Below are 20,517 nucleotides of genomic sequence, written 5' to 3' on the forward strand. Positions count from 1 at the left end.
CAGATGCTTTAAACAGACTGAGAAAGCAAACTGTATGTGCTCTTCAGCAAGTAAGCGGGACAGAGGTTAATATGTTCACTGACCCTCTTTGAATGATATGCCAAAAGCCTATCCATTTTATGTGAGTGTTTAAAAGGTGCCTGAAGTCGCCAGCCCTCTAGGGCAGATAAGGCTTGACTCTTTGGTGTGGAGAAATTGCCAATATACTCAGTGGCTAGTAACTGCCTTGGCTCTTTTGTCTTCAGTTGGCTTCATGTAAAGAGCATTCCTCTTCGTGGAGTTGTTGTCAAATACTATCAGTACCAAACATATTGAAGGGAAAAATAATCCTGCTGTTTCCCATTTATGGCTTTGCCCTTTAGAAATGCATGAACTGAATTATACTTTTTTCCTACCTGTAGCCATACAGGTTGGGAAATAGGTTGCATCAGAGCAGGAGGAAATTCAGGTGATTTCTCAAATGCATGAAATAAAGAGGCCAGCACAGCTTGAACGGAAATGGAACTGCCACTATTTTGTGATGAAAGGCACACAAACATATTGGACTTGCTGTCCCAGGAGCCTTAGTAATTTTGAAGTAATTGCTAGTTTCTCACTTAATGAAATTTCTCATTATACAATTAGCAAAAGTACACCCTTGCTAACTGGGCAGAACAGCCACCTTTTAAAATGTGACTCTGTTACATTTGACAGAAGGAGAGCAGCTGTCTGTATTCAGTCCACCTAAGCACCCCATCCTAGTGGTCATTTTTAAGTGATTCCATTGTGTCCCTTTGGGGCAGAACCATCTTCTTGGGGTCCCATTCCCTTTGTTATACAAACCACTTTGTGAACTTTTTCTTGATGAGTGGTATGTTGAATAAAGTTTATTTTCCCAGGGTTAGTGGCTAGCTTAGAAAATATCAAAATTTGGGGCTCTACTGAATGTTTCAGATATTTGTTCATGAGATATACCACTTAATGATTTTCCAATACAGATTTACTGTATTATATATCCCACCTTTTTTTTCACTGTGTGGGAAATATAGATAGAATTCCCATGCAAGCACAGGTGCAAGCTAAGACAGACCAGGTTAGCTTTGGCGTGGTTGCTGTATCACGTACCTTAAGTCATCCTGTGGTCTGGGCCAACTTCAGATTTAAAATATTTATTCTCTTGTTAGAAGTTGTTGGATGAATAATTCATCATTTTTAAATATTTAGTCATTTCTTCTCGACAGGAAACATTAGCTCTGGTACTAATCATACTTACCCAGATATTAGTCTGATGTAACCTTGGATGTAGGCATGTCCTGGTAGCTGTAGGAGTTCCGCTCTGGATCCCCCACAGATACCAGAGACACAGATAAAAAAGAGGGGGAAAGAGAAGGATAAAGCTAAAAATAGTGCTGTTTACCTTAGTGCAGCTAAACCGCTGCTTTTTCAGGGCTAAAGGCAGTCTTCTGGTCTGTCTTCCTGGTCACTCTGGCTCCTCCCTTCTCCCAGTGTCACCCAAGAATGCATTGTAACCAGGAAGATAATGCATTGTAATGCTTTCTAGGGTGACCAGAAAGAGGCTGCAGGTAGCTTAGAAGACTTCCTGCAGCCCTGCAAATGCAGCAGTTTAGCTGCACTAAGGTAAACAGGGCTATTTTTAGCATTCTCCTTCTCTTATCTTTTTAAAGAGTGTCCCCAGTATCCGTGGAACCATGGATAACTGAAACCGCTGATACAGAATCTGTGGATACCAGAGTACACCCGTAAACATGTTTGGGATGGGAGTTTATTCACCTTTTCTTAACAACTTGGAGAGGCAACAATGACACTATTAAACTCTAGTCATAAATTTGGAATAGTCTTCCAGATTTAATTATATTAAAGCAAAAAAATTGGCTGTCGCTGCAGGGCCAACACAGCCACCAGAGTCTTCTCAGGGTAAGGGAACATTGGTTGTCTTACCCCGTTTAGAACTCTGCTGACCCGCATCAGTCTCCTGGGATCTGAGCCAGCTCCTGAGCTGCCACAGAACCAAGGAGCCCTGTGTCAGGCTCTGTGGCTCAGGAGGGAAGATAGGATTTGGCAGCAGCCTTTGCCACCATCCCCAATCCACCCTCCCTCTGCTAAGTTTGACCCCTTTCCACATTCCCCTCTCCCCCAAAGGCCTGGTTCACACGGGCTTCTCCACCTGCGCTAGCTGTCTCCCAGCAGTGGGAAACTGCCTTGCAGTGCCAGCACTGGGCCACGTAGGATTAGACCCTTAGTAACGGTATTTTGGAAAGCCTGGGTTGCTTGCTACAATGTATAAATAAAAGCTGTCCCAGTGCAGTGCTGTCACAAAAAGGGCTAACTTCTCAAAAATTTCATGATACACTTTAGTAATATATTTGGAATTTTGCTTATATCTGCTACTATCACAATTTTTTTTTAATATTCAACATATCCCCTTTCTGGAGTTTGCAATGTTAATAATATATAGAGAGAGATTAAAGTACATGTTCCTTTTCTGTAACTATACAAAGGTACCACATTACTGCCTGTCTTGTGATTCTAAACTGATATTGGAGTATGTTTCCACTTCTTCCCTTTCTTGTCCCTATCAAGCTCTCTAGTTTAATGGTATCTCTTTATGAAAACGGAGTGTCATCACCTCCGGTGATGTCTGGTGGAGGAGCTGTAGTTCAAACTGGCCTTTTCAGTGTGCATTTTTGGCAGTAATTCTCAAATTGTTGCCATTGGCTATGATCCTCTCCCTCTCCTTGCAACAGAGTTACATAGTGAAGCATTCTGATGAGCTTTCAAAAACAGCATCTGTTGCCTTTAGGAATTGATCATAGATGCATCTCTCTGTGTTTGTGTGGATTAGATAACCATGTCTTTGGGGTAGGGTAATATTTCTGTGAACAAAAGTACACTTCATGAATGCAAGCATCCTCTGCTAATGTAAGGAGCATTCTGCTTGCACAAAGATTCCATCCACTTGTGTGAGAACTCTTTTTGGGAGTGGGACACATCTTTTCTTGGATGGTGCTTGCATTTCAGTCAGAAGCATTACTGTGGATGCCACCTTTTTTCTCTAAGGAGTGTATCAGCAATGTACCTACTGCTTCATTCTATATAACAACTCCAAATTTTCTGCAGTCTCCATTGAATCCTCACAGAAATATGCCAAATGTTTGCTTAAGAAGTTACTTTGGTATAATCTTAATAGGTCACTTGCTCTGCACTAGGGGTGACGTACAAGTTGTAAATGCCATTGCTTTAACTTCCATCAACAGAAAGCTGAAGATAACACTAACAATTGTTTGACAGAAGCAGGTTGTAACTGAAATTATCTCTATGAAAGTGACAAATACATAACTTTGAAGAGGGAAACACTTTGACCAGTATCATATCCTATTCTAAGCACAGGATAGGTATCCTGTTGTTCCATTTGGAACAATTGTGCATTTGGAACAATATATATAATTTAGAATGAAGTCTCAAAACTCAAACATTTAGCAAAAGGAAGTTGTAAAAGGCAAATCCTGTTTAATCTTTGTGTGGGAAGAGGCTATAATGGTGAATTTAAACCTTCAGTTTAAGGAGGGGAGTGTCTTTATAGGTACTGCAGAACAAACATATACTGGAGTCTTGAGTCATCTCTAATGGCATTAGCCTTGGTTCATGCTATTCCCTCTGTGGTCAAGATTCCATTCCTAATGTTTTCTGCCTTTGGTCAGAGCAGTTTCACTCATTCATTTTTTGCCAATTTTATCTATCTGCGGCAAGCGCACCATAGAGAGAAGCAAATGTGCAAACACCATATAAGTATTTTCACTACTGCGCTTCCCATTTTACATTGCTGCAAAGAACAGTTCTTTAAATACAAACACGCCAGGGAAGGAAGACATGCCATTCTGCTTTGCACATCTTCCACCTCTTTTGCACCTCACAGAGATGAAATTAGCACAAGAGAGAACAAACACAGCTGTCCTTTGATACAATAAGTGATAAGAGACAAAGAAATGCTGCCCTCCACCTCATCAAGGGTGTTGAAACACCTTCTGAAAATGCTGCTTTTTCAATGATTGAAGCAGGTTTTGTTGGAAACCAGAATTCCAGGAAGCATTTGTAGCAGGCCTCTCTCTGCATGAGCTTCTGCATCACTGCTTTGCTGACCTCTACATTTGAAAAGTTAGTCCTTTCCATGTGCTTGCCCTGCTACCATGATGAGTATAAACCTCTCACAACTCCTTTCCTGTCAGAGAGGAGTGCATACGTGTTAAGCCGCCTCTGACACCAGGAATTTCATTTGTGTCACTCATGTGGATTTTAACATTTACATTTTAAAGCCTGGGTCTTTAAAATGTTATCACGCTAATACAGGAGTCTTTCACCTTGGCAGACTTTGAAAGCTTTTCCCACATGTAATGAAAACTTGAGCATGGTATTGTGCTAAGCTACACCTGCTTCACTCAATTACTATATCTGTCTTTATGGAAAGTGAAGCTTCTGGTTTAAATGAGTCATCCCTCCAGCTCTCCTCACCCCCCTGGGGAATTCAAGGCATTTCTAGATGTAGGTATTTGCAAGCATTTCGTCCACTGAATCTGAGCACTTGACACTTGTAAGGTGGATAGGGATGGTTCTGATCCCTTTTCTGACCACTAGCTGGCTCAACAGTGACAGCACATCAAGAGTAGCACAAAATCTCAGCCCAAGGATTAATTTGCTCGCTCTAGCAACATCTGTGTTCTCTGTCAAGAAAGCAAATTCCACTAGGGCAGGTGGTAGGGGGGAGGACAGTGAAGAAAAGGGCCTTTTGTATCCAACACTTCTAAAACAGAAAGTTTTGTGGAATAGCAGCACAGTATTCCTGAGTATAGGTATAGAAAGAAAGGAAGAATGTTAGGAGTGCCCTAGGCCCACAGTTCCCTGGTAAGTCTTTGCAGGGGTGGGGGGATGGCAGTGGCATTATTCTCAGGATGACATCACTGCCTAGAGACCAAGGAGCTTCTTTTTTTTAACTTACCTCTTCCTCCTCCAGCCTCTGGGGGGTGCGGGAAGCCCCGCAGAGCACTCTGCAGACTTGCTAGGCCTCAAAACAATGAAAAAAGTGATTGCAACCCGCTTCAAGTTTCACAGTTGTGACCCAGAAGTGGGTCACAATTGTATTTTTTCATTGTTCTGAGGTGCAGGGAGCCCTGCAAAGGGCTCCAAGGGGCTCCCCCCACCCTCCCCCAGAGGCTGGCACAGGACGGGGTAAGTTGCAAAAAAGCCCCTTGGTTCCCAGCTGCAGTACAATTCTAGGGATCATGTCACTGCCTTCCTTCCTTTCCCACCCCTTAAAGGGCCAAGGGTAATGCTTCCCAAGCAGGTGGGTCATAACCCACCAGTTTGAGAACCACTGCCCTAGGCAATAGTTGCAAGGGGTTTTGTACATGTGGAGTCTTAACAAGAAGTTAGTGTACAAAATGTCCTTCAATTGTTTGTGTTCCCAGAAGCTGGGATTCATAATAAGAGGAATTCTTAAAGTCTCTTCTACTCATGCACAAGCAGAACCCAGCTGGTGGGAAAGGAAGTGGGTTCTTTTAAAGTGCTTTATAAATTCTCATTAGCATCTTCAGCTGGGTGGTTTTGACTTCAAGGAGGCAGCTACTACTTGACTAGAGAATGAGGAGACTCTTAGCAACAATATCACAAGGAAGCATGAAGAAAATCTAACTAATGGACTTGTTTGGAGAAATGTCCATTCTTATAGCCCAATATAATTTGCATGCGTGCAGATATCAAACTCCATTGCCACTACAACACAAAAGGCAGTGGCAAAGTGAGATGTGACAATATTGTTGTGTTCCATTTTAGGACAGCATCAAAGCATGTAGACAAAGATCTTGGAAATATAGAGGAAAATAAAAAGCTAGAAGAAAACAATCATAAATCAGAAGCCTGAGCGCCAGGAACTAGTCAGCCACCAATCCAGGTAGGTTTAAAGAACATTTATATTTTCTCTGCCCTGTCAACAGAATTAAAATGGTGTTTTGTTCCTGTAGTACTTGGTTGGCAAGACAAGGAGTTTGTGCTGTATATTTACAAAACTTTCCCTTCCTCTGTCCAAAATTTGGAATGCCTTCTGTCAGATTTGCTATTATCGTGACCTTCTGATGCATAAAATACGAACTGTGCAGTTAATATACGTATATGTTTCACATGAAAAAGAGCTCTTTGAAACTCAGAAGGTCATTCCTTCTTTCCTGACCCAGAGACAGTACTAGTAGCAACAGACCAGGACTATACTATGTATCCAGGGTTTGACATGGCGATACTCTTCAGATATGCCAGGTTGATTCCTAACCTTTGGTAGAGCCTCTATGAGAGCTCTCCTCCTGTGCCCTTCTATGAGGCTCTCCTCCTGACCTCTTCTATGAGGTTCCTTCCTCCTGTGCCTGTTTTGACTGGGGATTCTAATCCAAGTAGGCAGCTCTCTCCAGTTGCTGCAGTGTGCCTATGTCTGCAGGTGTTATTGATGGATGGGTACCTGCATTTGTCTGTGTGTTCTAAGAAGAGCCCTGCTGGATTAGGCCCAGGGCTCATCAAGTCCAGGTTCTTATATCTCACAGTGGCCCACCAGATGGCTCAGGGAGCACACAAGACCACAGAATACTTGCATTTATCTGTCACTCCCCTGCAGCTGGAATTATGTGGCTTTTCATTTCAGAAACACTCTTAACACTTCCAGAGACCAACTTAAAGGTACAAGTAAAGATGGGCTTTAATTAGAAACAGAGAGTGGGTTTCAATGGGCAATTTTCACAATGGAAAGAGGTGAAAAGCGGTGTGCCCCAAGGATCTGTCCTGGGACCGGTGCTTTTCAACCTCTTCATAAATGACCTGGAGACAGGGGTGAGCAGTGAGGTGGCTAAGTTTGCAGACAACACCAAAATTTCCCGAGTGGTAAAGACCAGAAGTGATTGTGAGGAGCTCCAGAACGATCGCTCCAGACTGGCAGAATGGGCAGCAAAATGGCAGATGCGCTTCAATGTCAGTAAGTGTAAAGTCATGCACATTGGGGCAAAAAATCAAAAATTCACATATAGGCTAATGGGTTCTGAGCTGTCTGTGACAGATCAGGAGAGAGATCTTGTGGTGGTGGTGGTGGACAGGTCGATAGTGTGAACCCAATGTGCGGCGGCAATAAAGAAGGCTAATTCTATGCTTGGGATCATTAGAAGAGGTATTTAGAACAAAACGGCTAATATTATAATGCCGTTGTACAAATCGATGGTAAGGCCACACCTGGAGTATTGTGTCCAGTTCTGGTCGCCACATCTCAAAAAGGATATAGTGGAAATGGAAAAAGTGCAAAAGAGAGCAAATAAGATGACTACTGGACTGGGGCACCTTCCTTATGAGGAAAGGCTATGGCGTTTGGACCTCTTCAGCCTAGAAAAGAGACGCCTGAGGGGGCACATTTTTGAGACATACAAAATTATGCATGGGATGGATAAAGTGGATAGAGAGATGCTCTTTACACTCTCACATAACACCAGAACTAGGAGACATCCACTCAATTGAGTGTTGGGAGAGTTAGGACAGACAAAAAAAAATCTTTCTTTACTCAGCGTGTGGTCGGTCTGTGGAACTCCTTGTCACAGGATGTGGTGACGGCATCTGGCCTGGATGCTTTAAAAGGGGATTGGACAAGTTTCTGGAGGAAAAATCCATTATGGGTTACAAGCCATGATGTGCAACCTCCTGATTTTAGAAATGGGCTATGTCAAAATGCCAATGCAAGGGAGGGCACCAGGATACAGGTCTCTTGTTATCTGGTGTACTCCCTGGGGCATTTGGTGGGCCACTGTGAGATACAGGAAGCTGGACTAGATGGGCCTATGGCCTGATCCAGTGGGGCTGTTGTTATGTTCTAGAAAGTATAAGTAATTCCAGGATTAGGGCCAGAGTTCCTTCATTCCTGGTGAGCAGTCAGCACAGGGACCAAGAACTGTGAGCAGACCAACAAGAACAGGAGCTCAGGAAAACCTCAGGACTAGAACTACAGCCAGCAGGAAAAGAACCAATTCAAAACCCGCAGGATGATTTCAGGAATGGTTGGAAAGAAAGAATCTGGGGCCAGAACTTGGGATTCAAGGTTAGAAACTTGCCCAAAGGAGGTAATTAAACAGGACAGCAAAACCAACAAAGAAGTTTTTTGCATTAAACTGGAAAAAAATGCAAGTTTACTACCCCTACCTTCTACCCCTACATTAGACTACCATTTTGCCATTGTCTTGTATTATCTTGCGGGATCATTTTAACTGCCTTTGTTTTTCACATTTGCAGAGAACATAGACCAACTGCAGCATGAACATGGATTGTATTTAAGATATATACAAAGACGTGACAGCTATTCATGGTTCAAGTATGAAACAGACCATTCTATCAAGTTTTCAGAGGAATTTACCGTTATCTCAACCTTACAAAAATATCAGCAAACTGATTTTTGGCAGCAGCCATGATAATAGGTCACAAATTTGTGTTCTGTTTGAATATATATTTTTTTTGTAAATGTCTGCACTGAAGATTTCTTTTGGTTTGCCTTTATGTAAATTTTTTACGTAGCTATTTTTATACACTGTAAGGCTTTGTTCCGGGAGTCGCTGGTAATCTGATGTATAGTGTAATGTTTTTATTTCTGTTGGTTTTCATGCCCTTTAAAGATTCTGATTGCTATTGGTAAAGCTCCTACTTTGCACAGCAAATATCTAATTTATAAGATTGCCTTATGGGAAAATGGGACACTTCTCTCTCTATTTTACAAAAACACTAAGGAAAAACAGTTAAAAATGCATCAGTTCAAAAAAGCAAACACAAAACTAAATAGTTCCTAAACTAATAAATCCAATCAGCTGTAAAGGACATGTATATAATTTCCAAAAGGAGAGTTGGGTGGTACACAAAATTCTTGTTGTTGTGAATACAGATGTCTACTAATAAGTCTTTTTTTAGACAGGAAAATTTTTATTGATCGCATTCTGGAAAACTAATTGTTCTTGCAATTCCATGATATATAGTGTGAATGACTGGAATTATGAATTTGTTCTGAAATGTTTTTGTTATCCACTGCCTTAAAAAAAACAAAAAACCTTTCTCTTAATTTCAAAGAAAAGTCAGTCAATTGGATTTTTTTTAAACAAAAAGTGGTCATATCAAAGCAGCATTTTTCCACAAAATAGAATATATATATTTTTGTGTGTGTTTTTGTTAACTACACTACAGATATTGCACCTTGAGATAATTTTAGTGTGTTTAACTGGTACATAATTTATCAAGAATTACATGAAATTGTAACACTGAAATCTCTGTATCTTTAGTTACATTCAAGATTGTAACTTTATAAACCTGTTTTATGCTTGAGAATTTTTTTTAGGAAGTTAGCATAAAAAGAAACATTTGGATAGAGCGGGGCAAGTAGACAGCAGTATTTAGCAATGTTCTTTTAGCAAAAGAATAGTGTCTGGGAGAATGTATTAGACAATTTTTATCATGGCAGGAAGATAATTTACTCAAGTAAGCAACAGGTGTCTGATTACAGATTTACGAGACAGGAAAACAAAAAAGGTTCTTTAGATTTTGAGGAGGTTAGTAAAAAGCAAAATGGAGATGGAAATTTGGAAATGTATTTCGCCTCATAGGGAAAAACACACTGTTACTTGTAAATTTGTAAAATGTTAAATGTCTGGGCAGTAGTGGCTGATGTCTTAAATAAAAAGCTTCCTGTAGTGTATTGGCATGGATTAAATACATGAAATGTCCTTTAAATTCAACACTGTATAAAATATTACAGAAGAATCCTGTTAAAAAGTCTTCTCAGCATTTGTTAAGGTTTTATTTGGCAAGGGAACAAAAAAAAATTAATCTGGGTCAATGTTTAAACCAAAGTTAAAGGGGGATAAAACCAAAGTCATTTGTTTTGCATGGCTAAGCCATTTATGATATCTTTGTAAATACTGTGATTTTTTTTCTTTCTTTTTTTTTTTAGAATTTTGTTTTTAAAAAAATTCTAAAATTTTTAAGCACCTGTTTTCCAAAAAATAAAATGTGATCACACACAAAAAAAGATTATATATAATTTTTGTTTTGGTGTGAAGAAATCACTACTATAAGCAAAAAACAAAAATCAATTGGTGAAAGCATAGAAATGAAAAAAAATTTACAGTGCAATGTCATGTCTCTGAATTTATATGAAATATGAACAATCCAAAAAGTACTATGAAGGGAGGGGACCCTCCTGGTCTGTAGAAAGAAAGCAAGTCACAGAACTACCCAGACTTGAAACAAGGGAGAAGACCCAAAGTAAAGATGCTTAACTTCTGCATACTGTGATATGAGAAAGGAATAAAACTTCTCACCTTTGAGGTTCTACTGCCCATCCAGTGTAATTCTTGCAGAAGGGTGTTCCTCATGGCTAAAGTTCACATTAGACATGTCTTACAAATCAACAGTATAAATTAATTGTTGCCATTCATGCCTAAAAAACAATAAAAGTGAAGTATGTTTTCACAGTCCTGTCTGACATTTTAGTTCAAGGAAAATATTTGTATATCTGTTAAGCAAACTTCTCCATACAGATAATACCATGCATCCTGGTTATGCAAATATGTTTTATGTTTGTACAACTTTAGTCAATTTGATAACTGGGATATGGAGTGCTTTCATGCAGGTCATTGCTCATTCTATTAGAGCAGGGGTGTCCAAAGTTTTTGGCAGGAGGGCCACATTGTCTCTCTGACACTACGTTGGGGGCCGGGGGGGGGAAAGAATTAATTTACAATTAAAATTTGAATAAGTTTACATAAATGATTATATTAAAGATGAACTTATATGAATGAATGAAGGTCTTCCAATAGCTCAATGCCTATAACACACCTTGCACAAAGCCAGGCTGGCCTTTCCTTTGCTGCTGCTACTGCATCACAGATGTGAAACATCAAGCAGTGGAGGGAGCCCTCATCCCACAGCTCACACAAGAGGTCAAACAGTCACCCTCAAGCTGCTGGGCCAGTGTGGGCTCCAACAAATCTCCAGAGGGCCAGAAGCTCATTGGAGACTGGGGGCTCCCTGAGGACTGCATTGAGAGGCCTCAAGGGCCACAAGTGGCCCCAGGGCCAGGGTTTGGGCACCCCTGTATTAGAGCAACAAATTCCCATGTACAACGTAGGGAAAGTGAACTACTGGTACCCAGACAAAATGTTGAAGCACCTTAGGGACCAATGGGTTTATTATGTCATGAGCGTTCAGAGGCAATATGCTTACTCAGATGAATACAGTGGACTGAGAATTCTAGTGACGCATACACATACAGGTAGAATTGCAAATAAAATACCTACTAGGAAAGTTTAAAAAAAAAAAAGCACTCTTGACAATCAAACAACTATGGCCATATCTCTTCTGTACCCATTAAGAAATTTCTTAATTTACCAGTAAATGCCTTTAACTGGAATTGTCCCATTGATTTCTGTTCTGTTTATTTTCAAATAAGCGTGTTTAGGACAACAGCCTTCAGGTGGTCTGAGAAGCTGGCAGGGCTTTACAGAGAGATTCTCACATATGCATTATATGACATGGTAGAGAATGAAAAAACTGTTGCTGGCAGAACCCCACATACACTCCAAATCCGGAAGAGAGCACTGGAATCAAACAGCCCAATTATATCTAAACCCACCTACCCCCACCAATGCAGCCACTGCACCAGAGTGTTCATTGCATCCTGCAAGAGGCCTGGCGGGATCTTCGAGTTAGGAGCATTTGATTTCTTGCCCGGAGTAAACCGGGTTTAAATGCCAGTTGTAAGCCGGGTCCAAATGGGTTTACTGGGCCCTGTTCCAGCAACTGTGCTAATAGAAGTGGACTCAGGCATGTGGATCAAAGCCAGAAAGAGGGACAGAATATCAGCATGCCACTGGTGCTGCTATCATCCCTTCCCAGCTGTGACACATTCCCCCTGCCCAACCTCCACCCACCCCCCACATTGACTTACCAATGCTAGACCTTTCCTGGGGCTGCTGGCACACAGCCACTTGCAGCACCAGAACATGCGTTTCAGTGGTGCAGTTGGCCAATAGGATTGGCATTCCTGGAACACCTGTGGATGCCAAAACCAATGGATAATCAAATCCATGGGTCAGGGCACAGTGCATCCTCTGAATGCGACTGGAGATGTGCTCCAGTCATGTTCAGAGGACCTTCTGAGGGTCAGAAAATTGCAACTTCCTGTTTTGGGCCAAAACATCAAAAGTTGCCGTTTTTGCCCTCCTGAGGCCTCCGAAGGCCTTCTGAGGGTTGGGGAAGCTTCCTCAGCCTTCAGAAGGCCCTCTGAATGTGACCAGAGCACAGCTCTGGTCATGTTCGGAGGGTACAGGTCCTGCCTCCACCCAGACTCCGCAGGTTCAGAACTTGTAGTCAGTTAAAATTGTGGATCCAGAATCTGCTGGTACGGAGGCAGGACCTGTATTCTATTCTTGTCTCAGAATCCTTGGAGCAGCTTAGGTAGAACCCCTGATCAGTGTCTGCTAGGCACTGACTAGCAGAGAGCCAGTCACGCACATTTTCAGACTATGCTATAATACGATTGATCCTGCTGATTACTACTTCAAATTTCATTAAGATTACAGATATATTTCATTTAATCCGGCAGCCAGCTTTCAGTTCATTCCTTTGATCTTTAACGTAACAAAAGCAATTCTAAAATTAGCTGTAATGTTAGGAAAAATCACCGACACAAAACTGAATTGTAACTAGGCTTTTCTACTGAAACCGCACTCCTTAATTGACATCAGGCTTCACCCTTAACAAGAAACCATGCAAATTAAGGATATTGCCTTTAAAACTACAAACACCAAACAATATACCCAGTAGCATTTTACATTCCACTTTAAATACGTACGTCCAGTAAGTTTCAGCATTTGCCAAATGCCACCTCAGGCTGGTCTGTGATAATGAGACAGAGCCTGGTAATGAGTAGATGGGACTCTCAAATTAACTGTCATGTTGCTTCTGTTAGGGGAGTGTGCAAGAAAATAATTCATTAGTGAAAATTTCATTCATTTAGGCTGCAATCCATATATACTTTTGCAAATGATCTTCTGGTTTGAGCATCTATCGGCTTTCATGACGCAATGACAAGAAACTCACATTGACAAAGAACCGGTGGTTACATTTCATTTAGAACCCATTATCCTGTTGTAGCAAAACACAAAATATCAGGACAAAGCTATACACATGCCAAATTGATGCTGTAGGAAGGTCTCAAATCAGAAAGCGATTGTGCAAAAGAAAACACCAATGTACCCAATGTGAGAAGAACACTGGGGTATCGTACAAAGAAAGCTAAACCATTGGTAGGATTGAAGCACACAGTGCCATTGATTAACTGGGATTTCAGAAGAGCAGGCTTTTTTGCTAAATTAAACCTTGACCCTGAAAAGATGTGGTGCAGCATCAGACTGGTACTTGCTCAGGACAAAGACAATTCTTTGAGAAAAAGTAACACTGGTTTAATCCAGCTATGAAGCCACGCTTCTTCATACCAAGTTTGATATGCCCATCCTGTTCTTTATCCAGTGCTGAAAAGCAAGAGTGACCACACAGCACTATAATTTGGGTCTAATCACTTGAAGACTGTGGATCTCTCTCTATCTCTGGTGCCAGCTGAAGTCCTATTGTCCTAGTAACTTGACAAAATCTTTGACATCCAAAATGATCAATTTACAATATAAACTCAGATCACAGTCAAGTTGGCAGGGGGCTGCAGGGCTGAATGAACTGATGTTCAGCCATATGACCAGCAGCAGACTTCCCCAGCCCCCCGCCTGGAGCAAAGGTCCACGATGGCACCCCTCCCTGCAGGCTACTGCTGCCCCCCTTCACAGAAATCCACCCCCCCTCACCTGAGGCTCACAGAGCCTTGTGCAACCTCCATCTGTGTTGGAGAAACCTCTGTGAGGTTCCCCAATGCTTTAAACTGTGCTTCTGGAAAACCAGAAGCATAGTTTCTGCCCCCGTCGGGATCCTCAGAGAGGCTTCCATGGGGTCCTAGCACCTTGCACCTGGAGCTTTTGCCCCATCGGATCTTATGGTAGGTCCACAACTGCATATGACGCTTACAAAAGAAAATGTGTATGCAGTTAGCTGTGTGTCTACAAGAGGCTAAGCCATGTCTTGCAGGTGAAAAGTGAAATAGTGGGAAGAGGACGCAGGCCTTTGAAGGTAGATCAAGTCAGAGTGACGGGGGAAAGTGACTAAAATAGGCATATGAAGAACACAGAAACATTGCAAGCTCAATTACAAGACCATACTGTGAGTCTCTCCCTCTCTCTTATCACACTCAGATCACGTCCTTTTTCCAAGGGCCTTGGGACGGGCATAGCCTACAAGCCTATGGCCATGCTCAAGAGATCGTTTTCTGTCATGCTGCTTTGGTTTTTATCTGCTCTTTCTGCAGCATCCAACAGCGCATATGTATTGGACTGATCTGGAGTTATGAGGCTGTTCCCTACAGAGACACGGCAGCAGGGATGGTTTGAAATGCTGTCATCCTATCCATCTCTGAAACCTTAGGCAAGAACGGTAAAAATGCTTATCCATATGCATCAATGGAGTGCTTCTTTTCAAAGTGAACAATGTGCAGAAGGGAACATTTGTCTGGAATAGTATTCTGAAGTCCCGCAGACTGCAATCTATAGCAGAAGTCCTGCAAATTGCACTTCACTCTCAGAGGCATGAGATAACTCCTCCTCTCCAGATATCTGCTTCTGGGAGTTCTGGCCTCACCATTGTACCTTTCAGGGCTCCTTCCAATGAAGGTTTTCTCCGAACACTCGAATGACCTGCCTCACATAAAACTCAGTCCCATAGGCTTTCACATAGGCTGTAGTTCAGGAATCGACGTCTCTTATCCACGTTCTCTGACAAACAGTTTCACTTGAAGACTCTCTCAAGCTGAAGCCCTCTGGAGCTCAAAGTCCACTACTGTCTTAGTAAATTTGACAAAAACAGTAACAGAGTTTCATTAACCATGAGTACAGACTATCCTTCTGTGAACTAAAAGGTCAGGCCTTTGTGTTTGAGAGGATGTGCACACAGAAGCATAACTAGGGCGGTGCCCGAGGGGCACCTGCCCTGGGCGCTGCACCAAGGGAGGCACATAATTGCCTCTTAGGCTCCACTCTAGTTACAGAGGAGGGGCTGGCAGCTTCACACACACACCCCCAGTTCCTTTCCTTCCAAGAGAAGTCTCCCCAGGAGAAGGAATGGGGACACAAAGCCACCGCAGCGAGCATTCCTACCTCTGGGGAGAAGTAATATCACTGCCCGACGAGTAAGGAATTACGCCTCTATGTGCACATATAACAGGTAGAGGAATATCATCCATATGTTCATGTATTCCTTTTTGAATGTGGATTAGCTTTTTTAAGCAAAGAGTATGGGGGGGGAGGGGTGTGCATACAGCCAAAATGGCTGTGTGCATTTGAACACACATGGAGCTTCAAACTAGGATGAACATCAGGTGCAGGTAAGACGCAAAACTCTTTGAGAAGCAGGTTATAAGGCCAGTATGTATTGGTTGGATCACGGTCCTGGGATCATAAAAAGTAGCCTTACAAGAAGACAAACCATTGTCCGTCTTGCTCAGTATTATTGACACTGACTGGCAATGGCTTCCCAGAGTCTCACCCAGGAGATGCCACAAGCTGACCCAGGGATTCTCTGCCTTGACCTCACTGACCTACATCCCTACTAATCCCATTCTTTCTTTGCAAAGCTCCGAACTTCCCGTCCAAGCATTCGCTAGGCTCAGGTCAGTCTCGGACCATGCTTAGTTGCAGGACTGAATCCTCCTCATAGAAAATGAGCTGTATTATTTACTCATTTTGCAGTGACCAGGAATTATTAATAACCTTAGAGCCACAAATGCCATCAATTCCTCGCAAAGAGAAGAAACCAAAAGATAAACTTATGCATCAGGCGATCTAGAACAACCTCTGCTCATGGACACGCAGGCATGTCCTGCCGGCTTTCACTCTTGTTGAAAATGTTTTTGCAATGCAGGTGAATAATTGCTGAGTCACAAAGCCCTATGTCAGAAGGCCAGATGCAAAGGAGGGCACCAGGATGAGGTCTCTTGTTGTCTGGTGTGCTCCCTGGGGCATTTGGTGGGCCGCTGTGAGATACAGGAAGCTGGACTAGAGGGGCCTATGGCCTGATCCAGTGGGGCTGTTCTTATGTTCTTATGTTCACTGCAGAGCACAGGCAGCCCAATCCTAAGGGGCAGCCCAATCCTGAGCTGCCCAGGGCATCCCTGCTCGGCGGCACCATGAGGGCTGCCGCTGCATCCAGCGCCTCCTGTGCTACCGTGGAAAGCACCTTGGGATTAGGGGATGTTTGTCCCCTTCCCCCAGGTACAGGAGGCAGCCCCGCAATGGGACTACTCTCTTTAATGGTGTCCAAAGAGCACCACTAAAGTAAAGGTGCTCATGTAAGGCACGCAGCCTCCACAAGCGCCTAGGATCCTGTGGAGCAGAGCTCTGCAGGTCCTCCTCCTGCCTGCCCCCAGGCAGGCCTCTGGCACACACCCCCTCCCCATGTCACGGCGGCCTCCCCGCCCCCTCCCTTCATCACACTGGCCTCCCCCCTCCCCGGAACGCCCTTGTCCCTGCCCCATTTGCCGTTCTGCAGCCCGGTGGTGGCAGGCACCACCGAGCTGTGGAATGTGGGCGCCTGCCAGGCGGTGGCTCAGCGCCGGCCAGAGCTGAGCCACCTCCGGCGGGAGCCCGGCAGTAAGCTTCGCAAACATGCCTTACTGCACTTTTGCAACTGTGGTCCGTGCCGTGGAGGCGCAGTGCAGACCATAGGATTGGGCCCTAAATATGGTGTATTGGATTACATACTGCTGCAACAACCCAGGAACGCAAAAATCTCTATTCAACCCTTTCCAACATGTAACAACAAAAAGAAAATTTTTTAGCAACAACTCTTTTGCATTTCTGAACACAATCACCACTGTCTTAAAGCTTTTGAGCCCCAACCTCAGTGACTGCAAATTAACATGAAGGTACTAGTCAATAATTTGATCTAAGATGAATTAGCAAATCTGCTCCAACTAAACATCAGTTCATACTGTGAATGTCTGGATTAAAGAAAAAGTTCTCTGTGTGCATTTGCTCCCTCCACACACACCCCCAAACCCAGCAGTGCACTCTCAGCATAGACAAGAGTCAAACACAGTGTCCAAATTTGCTCCTCCCCCAGGGACCAAACAAGATGCGCTTCTCATTTTGAAATTACAGATTAAGCCTTCCTGTTAACAAATCCACCCTCAAATGTTGCGTGATGGCCAGCCGAGCAGTCTTATACACTCGTTCTATTTACAACAAATCTCCGCAGGTTTAAAGGGATTTGAGGATTCATCTCTCCAAATTAACACATACTCTGATTAGAAAAACAACGTTGTGGCAAGATGGATCTCGCATTACAAGGGAGCTCCCGCAAATGAAAGACAGACAACGAGAGCAGATCGCACCTCTTTTGCAAGTTGCCAGCACTGACGCTTGTAATTAACGCATTGAGCATGACAGCTTAAAACCTGGAGTTTAACACTTTTGACACATCCCATACATTCAACAACTTTTAAGGCCATTATTAGTATGATTAATGCAAAGTGTAACTGGGAAAGGAGACAAATAAGTGTCAGCATTTTGCTCCATATATGTGGTTAGCAGGAGATGGTTCATACTTGCCTGACCCAGCTGGGTTATACACTCACAGATGCAGCCTTCTGCAGGGGTATCACTATCTGTATGGGACTAAAGGAGGGGACATGATAGAATTTTGTGAGCCCTTTGGGGACAGGGAACCATAACATATGGAATTTATTGCCACAAGTTGTCATGGTGGCCATTAATGTAGATTGCTTTAAAATCATATTGTAAATATTTATGTCCTGCCTTCCTTGCCTACAGTTGTATTGGAATTGTGGAAGATCTGGCAAGCAGATAGGAGTGGTGCCATCAGTGGCCCCTTTAAGGGTTAAGGCCTGGGCTTTCAGCAGAGGGTGTGCTGCACAGCTGGAACCACTAGAGGCAATGAGTTCTCTAGGGATATAAGGAGGACCTGATACAGGAAGGGTTTGTGGGTTGTAGTGGTGAGAGAGTGGAGGGGGGAAAAGGAGACTTACTTGCTGACTAAGTGGACTGACTTTGTGGCTAACTGATCTACTGGACTGCTAACCCACAGACTGACTTATGGCTCTTCCCTTTGGACTGATCTTCTGGCTTACTGACTATTAACTCATGGACTGACCCACAACTCTGTTAATGAACCAATGGACTGGCTAACAGTGTGCTGGACTTCTGGACTATCTGGCTTATGGACTAACTAACAGACTACTCAAACAGCCTGCTGAGGTGCTTCTGTTGTACCTGAAAGGATTGCTACTTGGAGAGCTGGGATCCTGCAGACTTACAGGCAAGCCACCTACTGGTCTCCTTTCTGCTGGTGCTGGGCCACAAGTAGTTCTTGCAGTCTGCTAGATCCAACTGTGGTTAAGCTGGGAGAACTAATTAGCTTTAAAGTGGGCATAGGATCTCTAGGATCTCAGAACAGGGAGCTTGGCAGAACAATAGTCAACTCAAGGCAGTTTGATATATAGGGCGCAATCCTAACCCCTTATGTCAGTGCTTTCCAGCACTGACATAAGGGTAATGCAACTCTGAGGTAAGGGAACAAACATTCCCTTACTTTGAGGAGGCCTCCACGAGTGACACCCAACTGCAGGATACAGCATACGTCCCATTGGCACCGCTATGCCAGTGTGGGAAAGCACTGACTTAAGGGGTTAGGATTGCACCAATACAGGTATAGGAATAGAACAAAACATACACAGAAACAGTAGCTGAATGTCCTAGTTGGCAACAAATAGCCACAATTGGGTTACCAAAACACCACCACTCATAGCCAACTATCACCTTCCCCCAAAAAGCAGGATGGAAAGGTCAAGTCTTTACACAGTGCCTGAATGGGGGAAAAGTAAAGGCCCACCATACAGTTACTGTGGTGGCTATAAACTTCATAATGCTTCTTCAGAGTCCATTGCTACTACTTGCCATTAAAACTCAATGAAATGCTTCCATGTCTTGAAAATAAAAAGTTGCGCACTCACTGCTATGATAGTGCAATTGTGATGTGCAGAGAGGTTGGAGGAGTTTTTTTTAAAAGAGAAATACATTTATACCTGCTACATACACTTATCACCAACTCAACCCCAAAATGCCCAAGATGTGTCTAAGATCATCAAAGCTTGAATGGTTCATCTGAGTTCCCAGCTTTCTTTACTTCCTCTCCAAAGTGGGTAGAAGTCCTAGATGACATAGTAACAAAGAGGTGACCAGCAGGACCCAGGATATGCTGGAAGTTTCATATTCATACAGTGGGAGCCCAGTCCAATGTGGGTATAGTCAGAAGTAAGCCCCATTGTAGTCAAGGGGGCGTACTCCCAGGTAAATGTGGCTAGGATTACCAAAGTGTGGTGTACGGACACAGAGAGGATTTCATTACACACTGAAAATTCAGATGGATTTGAAAACAAGATCATTGTTTTTAAATCCATCTGAATTTTCTGTGAAAAGCTGGAGCCTTTAAAAAATTGATAAGGAATTCCTTGTTGCTTTAAAGAATGCCTCTTGTTTTGCCAAGAAATATTATAGAAACACTAGAGCAAGTAGGTGAAATAGGTGACATTCTCGGTGTACACTCAAGGGAAAGGTTTACATTTACCAAGTACTTAGTTGAGTGCAGGACTCATGCACAGTGATTGCTTTGCAACGTGTAGTAAATCTTTCTCAAATGCAGGCATCCAGTGACATGGTGTCATCTTATCCTAAGATAGCCAAGGAAAGACTCCATTCTGCTCTGACTCTGCTGTGTAAAAAAAACAAACAAACAAAAAAACAGTTTCAAAGTGCCACAGGTAAAGGCGTCCCCCCACCTGTGGATTCAGCATTTGCTGTCTTAATTATCCACAGTTCAAAAATCCACCATTGCACACACCCCATCCTGGAAATTGCTTATCTGCTTCAGATTGCCAACTTCCTCTTGCTCATCTGGTCTTCTTGCTGACTGCAAAATGGAAGGAGGAAGCAGCACTCCCAGGAAGCAAGGGAGAGGGCTGAAAAAGAACGTCATGCGAAACTCTTTGACCTCTATGATAAACATCACATTTGTGGCTGCCCACTTCCTTGCTTCCTGTGAGTACTTCAGCTGCTTCCATTTTGCAGTCAGCCAAGAGACCAGGAAGGGCAACAGGAAGGCTGCAATCTGAAGCAGATATTTGTGTAATGGGGCACACAATGGGGCATTATTTGAATGTTTTTGTAGGGGCCCCTTTTATCAACAGGGGCGTGGAACATATCCTCCATGGATATGGGGGGGGCGCACCTGTACTTACTGTTTGTAGCATGGGAGTGTTCACAGGAGAAGTCAATTCTTATCCGAAAACTAATCCAT

General features: G+C 43.1%; 1 protein-coding gene across 2 annotated transcripts in view; it reads left to right on the forward strand.

Moving 5' to 3' along the window:
* The window catches only part of ALCAM (activated leukocyte cell adhesion molecule), a 174,629-nt gene extending 164,127 nt beyond the window's left edge, over positions 1–10,502 (forward strand). For both annotated transcript variants that reach the window (XM_066619881.1, XM_066619880.1), the window contains 2 exons: positions 5,824–5,941; positions 8,299–10,502. In XM_066619881.1, the coding sequence (XP_066475978.1) occupies positions 5,824–5,911 (88 nt within the window). In that variant the 3' untranslated portion in view covers positions 5,912–5,941; positions 8,299–10,502. The remainder of the gene's footprint in view (positions 1–5,823; positions 5,942–8,298) is intronic.
* Positions 10,503–20,517: the final 10,015 nt, after the last annotated feature.

The sequence above is a fragment of the Tiliqua scincoides genome, chromosome 3 (assembly GCF_035046505.1).
Source record: "Tiliqua scincoides isolate rTilSci1 chromosome 3, rTilSci1.hap2, whole genome shotgun sequence".
Classification (NCBI taxonomy): Eukaryota; Metazoa; Chordata; class Lepidosauria; order Squamata; family Scincidae; genus Tiliqua; species Tiliqua scincoides.